Here is a 15,950-nt window from a genome sequence, read left to right on the forward strand (position 1 = left end):
CTTCTTTATTATCTAAGAAAATATTGGGAAACCCAAACAGTTTTTGTTTATGTGAATTATAGCTATCTATATTTACCATATTAGAAATTAAAACTGACAAATGATATTTATTAATGAATTAAAATGAACCATAAAACTATTACATGAACATAACATTTTTTATTTTGAAACCCTGTATTTTCCAAAATACCCCCCAAATTAGTAAGAAAAGTGATACTATTTTTATGCTAATTTCTATAGTGTCTGACTTAATAAAAGGTGGCTTAATATTCATATCTTGCTTCTGCATTCAGTGTTTACAGTCTTGTTTTGTTTGAAGTATATGAATAAAATCCAGCCTCACATAGTGTGTGAATAAAACACTGGAAAAGGTAGGAGTATTTTAATGGTCTTTTAAAGTAATTGTGGCTATTTTTTGCTACTACAACAAGACAAGTGTAAAATCTGAAACCATAATGACCAGAGTAATTGGCCTGTCCAAAATTTTAAATGAGTCTCTCACTGTTGTATGATTTTGTGGCATCTGGCACTGGTCATTGGGAGTATATGAGTTTACCTGGTTACAATATGGGGCCTCATGGGAGTGGATACAAGTTTTTGAAATTTTCACTCAAAACTCAAATTTTATCTTTGGCAACAAATACTATCAGTTGTTTTCCTTGAAGTGATGGGCCCATCTCATTGATTTTTGAGAAAATGTCTGCCGGATAACCAGTTAGTAGAAGTGAGGAGCGTGGAAGGAAGCAGCCAGCTGGGCCCACCACCCACAGCTGCCCAGCACTTCCCCGGCCTCCTTAGACAGCTAAGTGCTCCAGGTGTTCTTCCCACGACCCAGCGTTTTTATGTCTTATATTTGTGCTTACTGTAATTCCTTCTTAGTGTTTGCTGAAGATGGTGGCATCCGGACTAAATTGGCAAGGGTTGGTGAGGTTTATCGGGGCTTATCAGTTATAGAACAGGCTCCTCTAGACTCTAGAGCAGCGGTTCTCAACCTGTGGGTCGCGACCCCTTTGGGGTTCGAACGACCCTTTCACAGGGGTCGCCTAAGACCATCGGAAAACACATATTTTCGATGGTCTTAGGAACCGAGACACCACTCCTCTATCCGTCTCCAGGCGGGTCCGCCCACATGCGTATTAAAGGGTCGCGGCATTAGGAAGGTTGAGAACCACTGCTCTAGAGGGATATAAAACACCGTGAAGTCCTCTGAGTACTACTAGGAATAATTTTGTACTCTGGGGAATAATTTTGTTATATAAGTTGTTTAGGTTTAGGGCTAAGCATAGTGGGGTATCTAATCCCAGTATGGGTCTTAGCTTTCTTGTGGTCAGAATATTAAAAGAAAAGTACTCAGGGGTTTAGATGTAACCAAATATAATTTTACTCTTTCATCGTGGATAATCTTAAGAAAGGTGGCGTGGTTTCCCCGAGTGCACAGCAGTGAGCAGTGGCCATGAGTGTGGTTTGGGGCCCTGGCTTTAATTCGTGGGGAGAGGCCAGCAGTCTTACCCGCCGATGCTTTTGAAGCGTAAATGTCAGTTGAGTGAAAAAGGCACATCATGTCGTAGTAGCATCACGAAGCAGTTTTGACCTCGCAGACCTCCTGAAGGAGTATGGGAGCCTCTGGGTGTGTGCACCGCGCTCAGATGTGGGCTTAGACTTGCTTCAAGTAGGGGGTGCAGGTGACTTTGCCTGGTTTGTGGCTGCCCTCATCCTTTTTTAAAAAACTTGCTGTTAGGGAAATTTCAAAAGTATGCAAAAGTGAAGACTAGAATGACGGGGCCCAGTGCCATCTTCCAGGTCGACAGTTCCCCTCTCGCAGCCAGTCTGGTTTCACGCGTCCCCACCTACTGTTCTTCCCTCCAATTTATTATAGACAAATCCCAGACGTCCTGTAATTTAATCCCACCCCTTGTCTCTACAGCAGTGGTTCTCAACCTTCCTAATGCCGAGACCCTTTAATACAGTTCCTCATGTTGTGGTGACCCCCAATTTCATTGTTACAAATTGAACATAAAGCATAGTGATTAATCACAAAAACAATATGTAATTATATATGTGTTTCCCAATGGTCTTAGGCGACCCCTGTGAAAGGGTCGTTCGACCCCCAAAGGGGTCGCGACCCACAGGTTGAGAACCGCTTCTCTACACCCTCGCTGTGCATAGAGCGGGGCCTTGGTTATGCCTTCCCACTTCCCAGTGTGGGCAGGGAACGAGGCCTCCCACTGCCCTCGGGTTAGCCGGCCTGCAGTGGGGCAGAGGCCTCACGCCCTGGGGATGGGTTCCCACTCCACCATGGCCACCGTGAGCCAAGCCTTTAGTCACTGCAACAGTGCAGGCAAGAGTCCGAAATGGTGCCCGCTCCCTCGAGTTTCTTTCGTCACCTGATGGAACAGCAGGGGAGGGCAGGTGACAGGCAAGGGGTGGGGAGAATTGTCTCCCTGCTCAGAAGCCCTAAACTAAAGCTTTTATCTCTTTAAGGACTGGAGGGAGGGCGGGAGAGGGAGGAGGAATTGCGGGAACAGGAAAAGTGCTGAGCCACAGGGAAGGAAAGTGGTGAGGTGGCCTGTGCGAGCTTCTGGACTGGGAATGCAGACCAGATGAGATGGGCATGAGCGCAGCTGCCAGGGGCCCGAGTTCTTGTTCGTGCCCCAGGTTCCCTGCGCAGCCTGGTGCAAAGCCTTCTGATTGCCTATGGTCGGCTCAGCAGGATCCCAGGATCCAGGATGTAGGTCGGAGCTGGACTCCTGATATATATTTGTTGGCTATGCCTTTAATTAAAACCAAAAGAAAAAACTTTATTCATTTCACTCTGTGGCACACAGCATCGCTGGCTCCCAGCGCCACTCTGGTACACGCTACAAAAGGTTTGCTTGCTTATGCGGAGTGATTGTATTTTCCCTCCAGCCACCCATGGGACACGGTCATCAAGGCTGCTATGAGGAAGTACCCGAATCCGATGAATCCCTGTGTGGTGGGAGTCGATGTGCTGGAGCGCAGTGTGGACCGCTGCGGCCGGCTTCACAGCCACCGCCTCCTCAGCACCGAGTGGGGGCTGCCTGCCCTCGTGAAAGCGGTGAGCCCACAGCTGCTTGCCCCCGCTGGGACCTGCCCGGCCCGCTACACCTGCACCACCCAGCTGGTGCCGGCTTTGTTCCCACCACACCTGCATCACCCTGCCTACACCCACTCTGCCCCCAGCTGGCACCATCTGCAGGAAATGACTACCTCCCATTAGAGCGCCCACTCGGGATTTCTAGGAAGCCCAAGAGATGGTTTGTTCCTCTGCAAACATCATGAAACAGGTCCATCTCCATGGTCCTGACACACCTCCTGATACGTGGCATGGCTCCGCCCTCAGCCCCGCCAGCACAGAATCCCCTCCCGCCTCGCTCCACGGTGTTGCATCTGTTGGGCTGCCAAAATGAAACACCACAGATTTGGGGGCTTAAACCACAGACATTTTCTCTGTTTTGGAGGCTGGAAGTCCAAGAGCAAGGTGCCGGCAGGGTAGTTTCCTCTGAGGACCGTGAGGGATGGGTCTGTTCTAGCTTCTCCTTCGCTCAAAGACACCTGCCCGCCCACCACCTCCTCACATGGTTGACCCTTGCCCACCCCAGAACTCTGCATGGCACCCTTCCTCCCTCCCAGGCTCTGCCACTGGCAGGGGGGCCTTCTCTGCACTCCTGCCCCCACCCCCATTTTCTTTTTCATCAAAGCATTCATTACTGTCATACACTCAAGTCTACTTGAATTCATTCATTTGTCCAGTGTCTCTCCCACCTGCTAGAACAGAAACCTGAAGTTACCGCACAGGTTCATGGTGCACCCCCACCCGTGTACAAATGAGTAAATGAAATGGTGTTTTGTGTTTGATGCTACAGAATGACAGTGTAACATACCATTATGCTAGTTTTGCTTTGTTTTTTAGATTTTGGGAACCAGTAGGACTTTAACATACATCAGAGAACATTCTGTTGTGGATCCAGTGGAAAAGAAAATGGAACTTTGTTCCACCAATGTAAGCAATGGCCCTAGGATGAGAAAGGTGCTTGGTATGTCTTGGTGATGGTGCGTAATGGCTTCATTTAACTTTATGTTCAGCCCACTTTTGGTCTGAAGGATCGCTTATTTTTTATAGGTGAACTTACTTAGTAGGATGTTATTACCTTTTTATTCCAGGACAATAAGTGTCTAGAAAAATGCACATAATGATGAACTGTCACAAAGTGAACTCACCTATATAACCAGAGGCAGAATGTGACTGTCCCTCCCCCCGCCCTTGCTCCTTTCCAGAATCGCCGCCCCCCCCCCCCCAATAACCTCTATCCTGACTTCCATTAGCAAGGGTGATTTTTAGCAGTAATTTCATTTTTCTTTGGATTTAGCAGAAATTTTAAAAGCGACTTTCCTCCTTCACTCCCTCTCACCTCTCTCAATTAAAAAAATGTACATTGGCTTAATGCACATTCAAAAACATGTTGGGGAGCATGCATCGGCTAGGAACAGGGTTTACTTTATGAAATCTCACTGTGGATTGTGTCTCTGCGTGTGGAAGGTTAGGTTCTGAGCCCCTTACAGTGTTTGGCATAGCATCTCTGACCTTTCCCTCGTCCCAGGCAGCCCTGCTGTGTAAAGACACAGGGAGCCTCGCAGGTGTGTCCCCTCATCGGCCAAAGCTGACAATTTACATATTCTGTTTTCTCTCCTCTACTTGGAAAATTCCACTCCGTCCTTCACGAAAGTTTAGTTTTCAGTAAAGAAGGATGGTTCTTGCTACAGTGAGGTCCAGTGGAAAGGAAATAGGGTATGCGTAGGACAGTTGTGAACCCTATCCTGAAATTATCATGGAATGGTTGTATGACTGCATGTGTTCCTTATTAACCTTTTCTGGCCCCCACATTCCTCGTCTTAAAAAGAAAAAAGGACAAATCTCATAGTATTGTTATGAGAATTAATGAAAGGAAATAAGGTTTACAAAATACAGCAGGCATAAAAACATTGCACATAAAAAGATAGTAGCTAATCGGAGTTTAGTTGTTAATGTTGATAAATATTTCCATACACTGTATTCACTGTAACTAATGAGCTTGTGACTACTCTGCTAACCACTTTCCCGGACTCTGAGGCCAGGCTCGGAGCTCAGTGAGAGATGATTACAGGAGAAAGTATAAGTGCTTCAAGCTTATCATTGCTGGAAGATTACATTGCCTTTGACCACTTGAACTTTAAAAAAAAAAGGTCTTATATTGGAATTGGCTCTTTGCTAAGAGAGTAAATTGGGTTAAACAAAGATAAAATTCCATTGGCAGCCACATGTGGCTATTTCCATTTCAATTAATTAGGATTAAGTAAAATTAAAAATTCAGTTCCCCTGCACACTAACCACATTCCAAGTGTTCACTGGCCACACACGTTTAATGACTTCGACAATGAACAGCTCAGACATAGAACATTTCTAATATATATATTTTTATTGATTTCAGAGAGGAAGGGAGAGGGAGAGAGAATCACTGATTGGCTGCCTCCTGCACAGTCCCTACTGGGGATCCAGCCCGCAACTCAGGCATGTGCCTGATCAGGAATCGAACTGTGACCTCCTGGTTCATAGGTGGACACTCAACCACTGAGCCACGCCGGCTGGGCAGGACATTTCTAATATTACAGAAAATTCTGTGGGACCGTGCTGTTCTAGAGCTCCAGTTTTCAAGTAGTTTTTAATAGAAAATATTAAAAATGTACATGGGCGGGGGCTAGTTGGTTTACAGGACACAGCACTAAGGGGATAGCTATATACCTTGCTCTCACACTCTGTGCAGACTCAGGGCGCTGCCCTGTGAAACCCCAGGACACAGTGTCCCAAAGCCAGAGCCTGCCCTGGTGGGCGAGAAGCCTCCCACTCGTTTACCTGCATGCTAGCCCAGGGATATTTTGTCCTTTTTTGGCTGAGGGTTTGTAGGTTTGAAAATACAGGTTCTCTCACTATCCAAAAGTAGAGTGTTCCTATGAAACCTTAGGTAAGCCGAAATGGTGTAACGTGAAGGAGCAGTTTCATTAGGACACATCTTGGTAACGATGCACAAAATAAATGGAGATACAGCGCAAGTGCTCACAGACAGTTCGCAGCTCTGGCCGGGGCTTGCTGCAGAGATGCTGAGCGTGGCTCCTGAACGCTGTTTTTGCTTGTCACCTTTTTTCATAAAAGCAAAGATCCTCTTCAAATTTCTACCAGTTAGCAAAAACAGGGACTGATGTAGGTCTTTCCTAAAAGCAAAGTAGCGTATGCAAACTTTCAAAAAGTGGGGGCTACTGTCCCTGGAAGGCCAGGCCCAGCTCAGGTTTGGGTGGAGAGAGGCCAGTGACAGCAGCCAGGACCCGGTTTCCCTGGGACTTAATACGGTGGTGCCTTCTGGGCCAAAATGTTTCTTCTGTTCTGGCTCCAGTAGGTGCTGTTGGGAGACGGGCGGATGGTTTGGGAAGAAACGGAAGAGAAGTAGAACCTAAAGCCATTGTTCCTTTTTTTAAGATCACACTCACAAACTCTTGTGTCGGTGAACGAGAGGTTGGTGTACACACCCCATCCGAAGAACCCTGACATGTACGTGGTCTCGCCCCGGCTTCCACACGTTGAACTCCAGGGTCAGGGCGGGTGGAGCCTCCCCTCTCTTAGGGCCGCTCAGCCTTGCGCTTCTTGCTCTTCTGCAGGACGGTGCTCACACAGGAAGCCATCATCACCGTGAAGGGAATCAGCCTTGGTAGCTACTTGGAAGGCTTAATGGCCAACACAATATCATCCAACGCAAAGAAGGTATGGCTCTCCGTCCGGCCCTGTGTGCGCTCTGGCTGTTAGGTGCCAGGGGAAGCGGGTGAAATGCGTGCGGGGCCCGCTGTCTAGTTTAGCTTGTACTGCTGCATCGTGTTCCACATTTACCTTCAAAACTGGCAGCAAGGGAGGCGTGCCCATCCGAGGGAAAAGTGCAGGGTAAAGCCAGCCGAGGCGAAGAGCTGAAATAACAGGCTCAGTTATTAAACAACCCCACACATTAAATGATGTGTGTTTACGTCGTCAGGCAGGGCATGCGGGATTTTCCCCGGTTTCCTATTTCATAGGCGTTATGTAGCTTTGGCCCCACCTCTCCATCTGCGAGCTTTCCCTGGAGGCAGCTGGCATTCTCTGGCAGGACTGGGGAGTGAGCTTGGTGGAGGTGAGAGGAGAAAGGATGCACCCGGGAGGCCATCCTGCCCGGGGCCCTGGGTGGAGGGCTCAGCCTCAGGGACTATCCCGGAGTCCAGGTTGCCTTCCTCTGCAGCAGAAGAGAGAGCTGGGATGTGTGCAAGTTCAAGGTGATGCCTGCCGCTCACCAGGGCAGGGCCTGGCTTTTCGCCTTAGCTTACTTCACAGGCCCCCACCTTCCCCAGGCGTCCTCCCTTTGCTCCCACCCTGGCCACCCTCCCCTTCTCTCCCTTTGTCTCAGTCAGAAGTGATGCCTCATGTTGGTCACCAGTTAGCTGCTGCCTAAGCCGTACTTCCCTGCCTACCGTGCTTAAGTCAGATCCTAGCGGGAAACTGTTTTTGCTCGCATTTAGTCTAGAAGAGCCAATCTGCCCCACTGTTCAGAAAGATCCAGATCTGAGAAATGTATGCAGTCGCTTGGCTCGGTTCAGGGAAGGTGGAACCACAGTGCCTCAAGCTGCGCGCAGTGTGTCCCCAGTGCGAGCCCTCGGGGAGGGGAGGACAGCCTTACTGACCCGTGTGTCCAGGGTCTGGCTTAGGGCAGGCACCCTCCGGTTTGTGAAAAAACAAGGAGGAAGTCAATACTGGGTGAGGCCAAAGCCACCTCAGACCTTTTATGAGAAAAATCGGGGTACACTCAGTGCAGCCAAATACAATTCTTTCATTCACTTATCTTAGGGGTTATTGTGTTGAAGGCCTGGTAGAGAATCAGCCCTCCCTCTAGCTTTAGTTAGGATTTGACAGAATCGCTGGTCAGTCGGGGAGATGCCTGGGAGAGCTGGTAGGCCGAGGGTGGGCACAGGAGATGGGAGATGGGGCATCAGGTCATCTAGGGTTCGGGAGCCAGAGCTTAGGGACCACGCATGGAGGCCAGGAGGGTGGCTGCCTTTCCCCTCGCCCTGCTCTCAGGAGGCGGCGGTGCCGGTGAGGGGAGCCAGTGTCAGTATAGCCAACCTGGTGCAGGAATTTTAGGCAGAGTGCATACCCCCTAATTTCGAATTTGAGACACTGCCTGCTTACAGGGAAAGATTGCTCGCAAATGGTGACTGTTGTATCTTTAAAACTGCCGTTTAAATCACAGGCTTGCAGCTGCCGCTGCAGGAGGCAGAGCTCTTACACCATGTTGAAACCCTTCTGTGTTGCTCCAGGGGTGGGCTGCTATTGAGTGGATAATTGAAAATCCTGAAAGCGCTGTGAGCTAACGGGGCCTGCACCTGCGCCTCATGATGAACGGTGGTAACTACATATTCTTTAACCTGGTTGAGACTCTAGCAGCTTGCTAACCACGTGCATGGTGTGCGGTGCGGAAGCGGTTTATGAGCTGGAGCTGCATGCGAGTCCACCCCTGTGCCCCTCAGTGTCTTCTGTAGTGAGAAAACATCACTAGGTCCGTCCTCGTCCTCATCCATCTCCTTGTTTCATGGCAGGATTTGTTTTCAAGGGAAACCTGAGTACTTGTCATCTTGTCTCTAATGAAGTACTGGCTTACATCTCCTACAGCAGTGGTCAGCAAACTGCGGCTCACGAGCCACATGCGGCGCTTTGGCCCCTTGAGTGTGGCTCTTCCACAAAATACCACGTGTGGGCGCGCATGTACAGTGCGATTGAAACTTCATGGCCCGTGCGCAGAAGTCGGTATTTTGTAGAAGAGCCACACTCAAGGGGCCAAAGAGCCGCATGTGGCTTGCGAGCCGCAGTTGGCCGACCACTGTCCTACAGCCTGTGCAGAGTACAGAGCTTTCATTAGTAGGTCCAGACAGTTGTGAAAGGCCGGTAGCGGGAGGATTGTTTCATTTTGAGTGGGATTTGAATATCTGCACATGTTCTTATGAAGACTGCTCTGTGCCCTGGTGCCAGCGCTGAGAGGAGAAAGTGGGCCCAGCTTCTCACTCCCTGCAAGCCAGCCCCCGGCCGTGCACCTGCCACTGGCCGTTTCCTTTTAGTGGCAAAAGCATCCCCTTGAGCTACCCAAACACCCCTTGGTTCCCTAGTCCAGCAGTGGCTGGATTGTCAACATGGATTTGACACTTAATGGTCAGCAGTGATCTTCATATCTCATAAGAAAGTCAGAGTTTCCTGCTGCCTTCTGTTTGTGGGATCCTTACACTCCTGCCTTGAAACTCCTCACCCTGTTGACTCTCTCCGCTGTGCTGCTCTGGGACCCGCTGCCCGAGGTCTGTCTGTCTGTGGGCTGTCTGCAGCACCTGGGTATACATTTGGTGCCTCAGTCAGCAACTGACAGCCGCGGGGTTCAGGCTTCTTTAAGAACTTCTTGCTGATTTTTCTTAAGTCACTGAGGTTGAGGTTTGCCATACGCCTTTACCTTGAACCCATGGTCATGGTCTGCGGCTGATCCTCTTTCCTTCCATGGATGCACCGCTAAGGTGACCACTGGGTGAGCACGGTGTGTGGGCAGTGTGGTGTGTGGGATGGTGTCAGTTTGAGTTGTGGACTCTGCCACATTCAATTTCCTCATACACTGGAGCTAAACTGCCTTAATCTTTAATCAGATGCCCAAAAAATCAAAGAGGAAATAAAGAAAGGAAGAAAGAAGCGAGTCCTGAATACGATTCAAGGGCCCAGTCTGGGAGAGGTGTGGAATCTGCTGGAATCCGCCTCCTGCCTGCTCACAGCCTCCGCCGGGCTCCTCCATGGTGACCCCAGGACAGGAAGCTCGGCCGAGGTGCAGAAGGAGCTCCTCTGTTGCAGAGTGAGACCCAGAGGAAGACGACCTCTCACAGGAGGAGGACAGGGGCCACGAAGCTGCCACTTCGTCATCCTGATTGCCGAGCAGGGTCCTGGGAGCCGGCCCTGCCCACAGCCCAGCCGCCCCCATGCCAGCGTTTAGTCAGACTGTTCTTGTGCCTTTGTCTATTTTCTCCTTTGCAACAGCTCCCGGCTCTTTCTTGCCAGTTCTTGGGAAAGCACTAAATAGCTTTTCTCTTTTCAGATCGCTGCCCGTTTCCCTCCCCTGCCTCTTAAATAACAGTCTTCACCACCAGTCCCTTCACACATAGCTGGTTACCATCTGCCGTTTCAGATGGTGTTGCCATGGACCCCTCTCTTCCCCTCATCACTGCGCAAATCTGCACACGCTAGAGCAGGGGCGTCCCCCCCCCCCCCCAATGGTGACATGTGTGGTTGACAGGACTGTGAGCTCTCCAATCAGAGGCAGAATTGGTCAGGAGAGCAAAGCTCTGTCCTGGGCCTGCACCTCGTCTGTCCTGCCATCTGGGACCAGCGACCCCAAGTGCCGAAGGCCAGGGCCCCTTCTCCCCATTCAGACCTGTCTTCATGGAGAACCACTGCTATCCTGTCAGCTTGACGGCGCTTTCCAAATTGGGAGTTTTCAAAAGTAAAATGTACAGTCTCTTTCAATATCTTTCAAATTATAAAACCTTTAGAGAAGGCCTCCTCCGTAAAGGACGGGTAGAACCTGTGTTTCACTGTTTTATTAGGTATTGCTTTTTGTTTGATAATAGTACTTCCAATCCAACATGAAATTACTCGTTTTTATTTTATTAGACTATTTTATGCATAAAGCTTAAGGCAAAATAGAGTTTTTATGTCAAAAACAAACACTCTTACCCCTTCTGCACTGCAAGGTTTGCCCCTTCTGAGAGGACTCTGAACTCTTGGCTGTTTCTGCCATTTACTGCTAGATTTCTAAATAAATAGGCATATTCTGCTTTTTTCTTGATTCAATAATTTTAGATGTGGTCTGTTGACTTCCCGTGGTGGTGGATTATTATTTTATCTCTCACAGCTTCTCTCCCTCCCGCACTTCCCCAATGCAGCTATATTATAATGTATGGTTAAAAGCACATTCAGAAATTCCAACGTTTTGAAAATATATTACTATTATTTTTTAACAAGCCAAACGTAAATACCAGAATTATGTTTTCTGATATCAGTTTTTTCCCTTGAAGGTAATACTGATCTCATTCTCTTCATCTATTTATTTCTTAGAAGTCTGGCTGAGTCCTCCTACACTCTTCACCCACTCTCTGCAGTGCCCCGCGACATCGTCTCCCACAGGGTATCCTCTCCTGTTTCCCTGGCGCTGCCCTTCCTGGGAGCCTGGTCTCGCTCACTCTCCTGTGGCCCAGCAGCTGCAGGGCTGTCTTCACTCCGGGCACTTCCTAGGCCGCCTCCTGTCCTGGAACCTTGTCTCCTGGGCTCCCTGCCTCTTCTCTTCCCAGTTCCCGACTGGAAAGGACTCTTGTGGTAGCGCCTAGGACAGTGATGGCGAACCTTTGGAGCTCGGCGTGTCAGCATTTTGAAAAACCCTAACTTAACTCTGGTGCCGTGTCACATATAGAAATTTTTTGATATTTGCAACCATAGTAAAACAAAGACTTATATTTTTGATATTTATCTTATATATTTAAATGCCATTTAACAAAGAAAAATCAACCAAAAAAAAGAGTTCGCGTGTCACCTCCTACACGCGTGTCATAGGTTTGCCATCACTGGCCTAGGACTGAGCACATCTGAAAATGTCTCCTGTTCTCGCGCTTCATTTACGATTCTAGATAAAAAACACTTTCACCCGGAAGTGTGGAGGCATTGCTCCATTGTTTTGCACTCTGGTTCTTGGTCTCCGCGTGGGGCTTTTTTTCTCTCTCAAAGCTTTTAGGATCTTTTTATCTTTGATCCGGGAAATTTCATACGGCTAAGCCTGGCTTGAAGTGATCTTTTAAAATTCACTGTGTTGTATGTGTTGAATTCCTGTTTTTGATATTGTATTATAATTATATAAGATGTTATTAGGGGAAAGTGGGTGAAAGGTACACGCGGCATTCCTGTACCATCTTTGCAGCTTCCTGTGGATCTATAATAATGTCAAAATTAAAAGTTAAAAAAATATATAGTGACATCATGGAAAATGGCAGTGGTGGTGCTCCAAGAATCAGGCCCTCCAATGAAACAACCAATAAGCTGGCAGAATTGACAGAATCAACTTGTTAGTTTATTTTGTTCATTAGATTCCACATGAGTGAAATCACATGGTACTTGTCTTTCTCTGACTGGCTTATTTCACTTAGCATAATGTTCTCCAGGTCCATCCATGCTGTTGCAAAGGGTAAGATTTCCTCCTTCTTATGGCTGAGTATTATTCCATTGTGTAAACGTACCACAGCTTTTTTACCCACTCACCTACTGATGGGCACTTGGGCTACTTCTAAATCTTGCCTATCCTATCTAATAAAGAGGGAATATGCTAATGGACCCTCATGCCGTCGCAAAGATGGTGGCACCCACAGCCAATAAGGAGGGAATATGCTAGTTTACTGCCCTGCCCTCAAAGATGGCGGCACCCACAGCCACAAGATGGTGGCGCCCAGTCTCCTCAGCCCCCCAGCCGCCCAGGGCTGGCCCGAGGTGCAGGCAAGCCTTGAATGGCGGCTGCCCAGCCGCCCAGGGCCGCCCGAGGCTCAGGTAACCAGGGCCGGCTGAGGCTTGTGCTGCTGGCAGTGGCGGCAGCAGAGGTGTGATGGGGCGTCGCCTTCCCCTGATCGCCAGGTCGCCTCCCGCCCCTGAGGGCTCCTGGACTGTGAGAGGGGGCAGGCCGGGCTGAGGGACCCCCCCCTCCAGTGCATGAATTTTCATGCACCGGGCCTCTAGTTGTAAATAATGCTGAATGAACACATGGGTGCATATACTCCTTCAAATTAGAGTTTTGGGTTTCTTTGGATATATTCCTGGAATTGTAATCACTGGGTCATAAAGCACTTCCATTTTTAATTTTTTGAGGAAACTCCATACTATTTTCCACAGTGACTGCACCAATCTGCATTCCCACCAGCAGTGCACTAGGGTTCCCTTTTCTCCACATCCTCGCCAACACTTGTTTATTGATTTATTGATAATAGCCGTTCTGATAGGTGTGAAGTGATTTTAATTTGCATTTCTCTGATGATTAGGACATTGAGCATCTTTTTATATGTCTATAGGCCATGTGTATGTCCTTTTTGGAGAAGTGTCTATTCAGGTCCTTTGCCCTTAAAAAAAAATCCTCACCCGAGGATATGTTTATTGATTTTTAGAGAGACGTTTCTCTGAAGAAGATATGGAAAAGAACAAGCATTGACAAAGATGTGGAGAAACTGGAAACTTGGTGCATGCTGGTGGTAATGTAAAATGGTGTCGCCACTCCATGCCTAGTTATATACTCAAAACTATTGAAAACAAGTACTCAAATATAGGAATGTTCACAGGAGAATTCATAGCCAAAAGGTGGAGACAACCCAATGTTTTTCAACTGATAAATGGATAAACTAAATGTGGTGTATCCATACACTGGAATATATTTCAGCCACAAAAAGGAATGAAGTACTGACACATATTACAACACGGGTGAATCTCTAAAACATTACGCTAAGTAAAAGAAGCCATGCACAGCAGGCTGCGTACTGTGTGGTTTCATTTACACACGGCATCTAGAATGGGTAAAGCTGTTTACCCATCAAAGCAGATTGGTGTTTGCCAGGAGGTCGGGGAGGCACACGTGGGGGAGACTGCTTAATGGGTATGGGATTTCCTTTTGGAGTGATGGAAATGTTTTGAAATTAGATAGAAGTGATGGTTGCACAACACTAAATATACTACATACCTCTGAGGGTATACTTTAAAATGGGTAAGGTATGTGAATTTCATCTCAGTAAAAAATAAGGAAATAATAGTTTTAAACAAATATATATATATAAAATTAAAGCTGAAGTCAAGTTTAAAAAAATCATTGTGTGGGGAACCTGGTGGTCTTGGGTCTGGTAATGATTTATTTGATAATTTCTCTACCATTCTCTCTTATCTTTTACTGGAAGGAAGTCCCTCTTAGTCATGTGTTAAGCTTCCTGGATTGATCTTGTCATTTTCTTATACTTTCTCTCCTCTTTCCCTACCTTCTGGGAGATTTCCTGGATGTTATAACGCTTTCACTCATTTTTATTTTGGCAAATTGCATTTTTAATTTCTCAATCTCTCTGTTGGTTATAGCATCCCGTTCTTGCTTCACAGATGTAGGGTCTTCCCTCCTCTCCCTGCAGAAGTAAATGTGGAGCAAAGCTTTCTTCTTACCTCCCCGTCTCCTCCACGTCCCTTTACATGGGAGGCTCTCAGATGTGGGCTCACACTGACGTTCCCCAAGCGACTTGAGCTCCAGGTGCAGAGCAAGGTCACCGACAGCTGGGCTCCACTCAGGACGGCCACCAGAGGGTGTCCTGTGGCTGTTTTCTTGACCCCCAACTACTTTCCTCTCAACAAGACTCCTCAACCTATTGGGGTGTGTGGAGCGTTCCCAGGGGCCCAAGAGCCCAGCTGTGAAATCCTCCCCCTTCAGCCTGTCCCTGCCCCTCCCTGCGTCCTCTTCTCTGGACACTCCCCAGGCTCTGAATGGTGGTGTCTGACCCACTGTGCCACGTCACTGCTCCCGCCCGTGTCCAGCTTCGTGTGGTGGGTGGGAGGTTGCTGACTCGGCGTGGTTTCTGAAGTTTGTGTTTCTGTTCTTTTCCTTGTAGTTCTATGGACTTTTCGGAGACAAGGGCAGAAGGTCCTTTTCCCGCCATCTTGTTTTGCCTTTATAAACAATACAAATTTTAAAAATACATAAAAGCAATCCATGTCTACGATTTAAAGAAAAATATAGGAGTGTCTGTAAGGGTAAAAGCCTCCCTGGAAAGGAAGAATGGCTGGCCTCTGCCAGTTGGCTCCCAGATTTTACAAATGTTTGGTGCATATGGAAGTATGTGTGTAAGTTTCTCTTCTATTAAACACGGATGGATCGTACTGTATGCATTGTTTTGTGTCCAACTTTTTTTTCTGCTTTTAAGCACCACTATCTTGAAAGTTCCCTCTTGAGGATTAGCTGTATAGCACCAAAGTCTTCATTCTTGAGAGATTTGAGGACTCCTTGCAGACAAGCCCCGATTGTAAAGGCGGTGGGTGCAGACAAAGCATCTGGTGCTCTGCGGCAAACGCAGGCTGCCCTCGCGGCATGCTTCCCTGGACACTGCCCGAACCCTTCCTCCAGCGACAACCTCTTGTTCCACCCGTAAGTAGCTCTGTATAACCGCCTAGAGACAGTGCTCCAAAAATTGTCATGGAAGGAATTCTGTTCCACAGGGAAATCTAGAGACTTGTGGTTTGGGAAACCATGTTCTGAAGCCAGGATGTGTCAGGCAGTCAGTCACCTGAATCCTGCACGATGGGGAAGGCGAGCGGAGGTCCCAGGGCAGCTGTGGACAAAGACTGCTTTTCGGGGCAAGGACAGTTGCACATGTAGGTTATTTGGTCACTTCAGAGTTTTGGTGGAGTGGAGTAAAAATAAGCACATACATGTGTTGGGTTTTGTTGTTTTTTTTTTCCTCCTAGGCTTTTCATTATAAATCAATATTGTTTTCCTTAGGGTCAGCCACTAAGTAAGAAAGCAATAGTGATTATTTTCAGAATTTGTTTCGTGTAAAGCAGTTTGGCTTTAGGACTTTGTCTAGTTTTGGTCTGGACATGGGTTTAGTATTTATTTGTGCAACTCTATTTGGAATTCACCATCAGCACAAAATGTTTTATGATAAGACATTGTGAAAGCTGGGTGCAGATAGCCATGTGAAATTTAACCTGGACTTCTAATTGAAGAAAATATTCAAAAGCTCAACTTTCATCATATAGCCTTGTTTCATAATGATCACCTGTCTACACTGCTATGGCTCCACCGTTC

At 47.7% G+C, this 15,950-nt stretch overlaps 1 protein-coding gene across 1 annotated transcript in view; it reads left to right on the plus strand.

Annotated features, from left to right (window-relative positions):
• Positions 1-15,027, plus strand: part of PRELID3A (PRELI domain containing 3A) — an 18,149-nt gene extending 3,122 nt beyond the window's left edge. The window contains 8 exon segments of the mRNA XM_023754268.1: positions 2,908-3,076; positions 3,932-4,021; positions 6,527-6,541; positions 6,543-6,598; positions 6,706-6,808; positions 8,383-8,470; positions 9,745-11,273; positions 14,755-15,027. Coding sequence (XP_023610036.1) covers positions 2,908-3,076; positions 3,932-4,021; positions 6,527-6,541; positions 6,543-6,598; positions 6,706-6,808; positions 8,383-8,436 — 487 coding nt within the window. The 3' untranslated portion in view covers positions 8,437-8,470; positions 9,745-11,273; positions 14,755-15,027.
• The last annotated feature ends 923 nt before the right edge of the window (positions 15,028-15,950 follow it).

Source organism: Myotis lucifugus, unplaced genomic scaffold (genome assembly GCF_000147115.1).
Source record: "Myotis lucifugus unplaced genomic scaffold, Myoluc2.0 scaffold_58, whole genome shotgun sequence".
In the NCBI taxonomy this organism is placed as follows: domain Eukaryota; kingdom Metazoa; phylum Chordata; class Mammalia; order Chiroptera; family Vespertilionidae; genus Myotis; species Myotis lucifugus.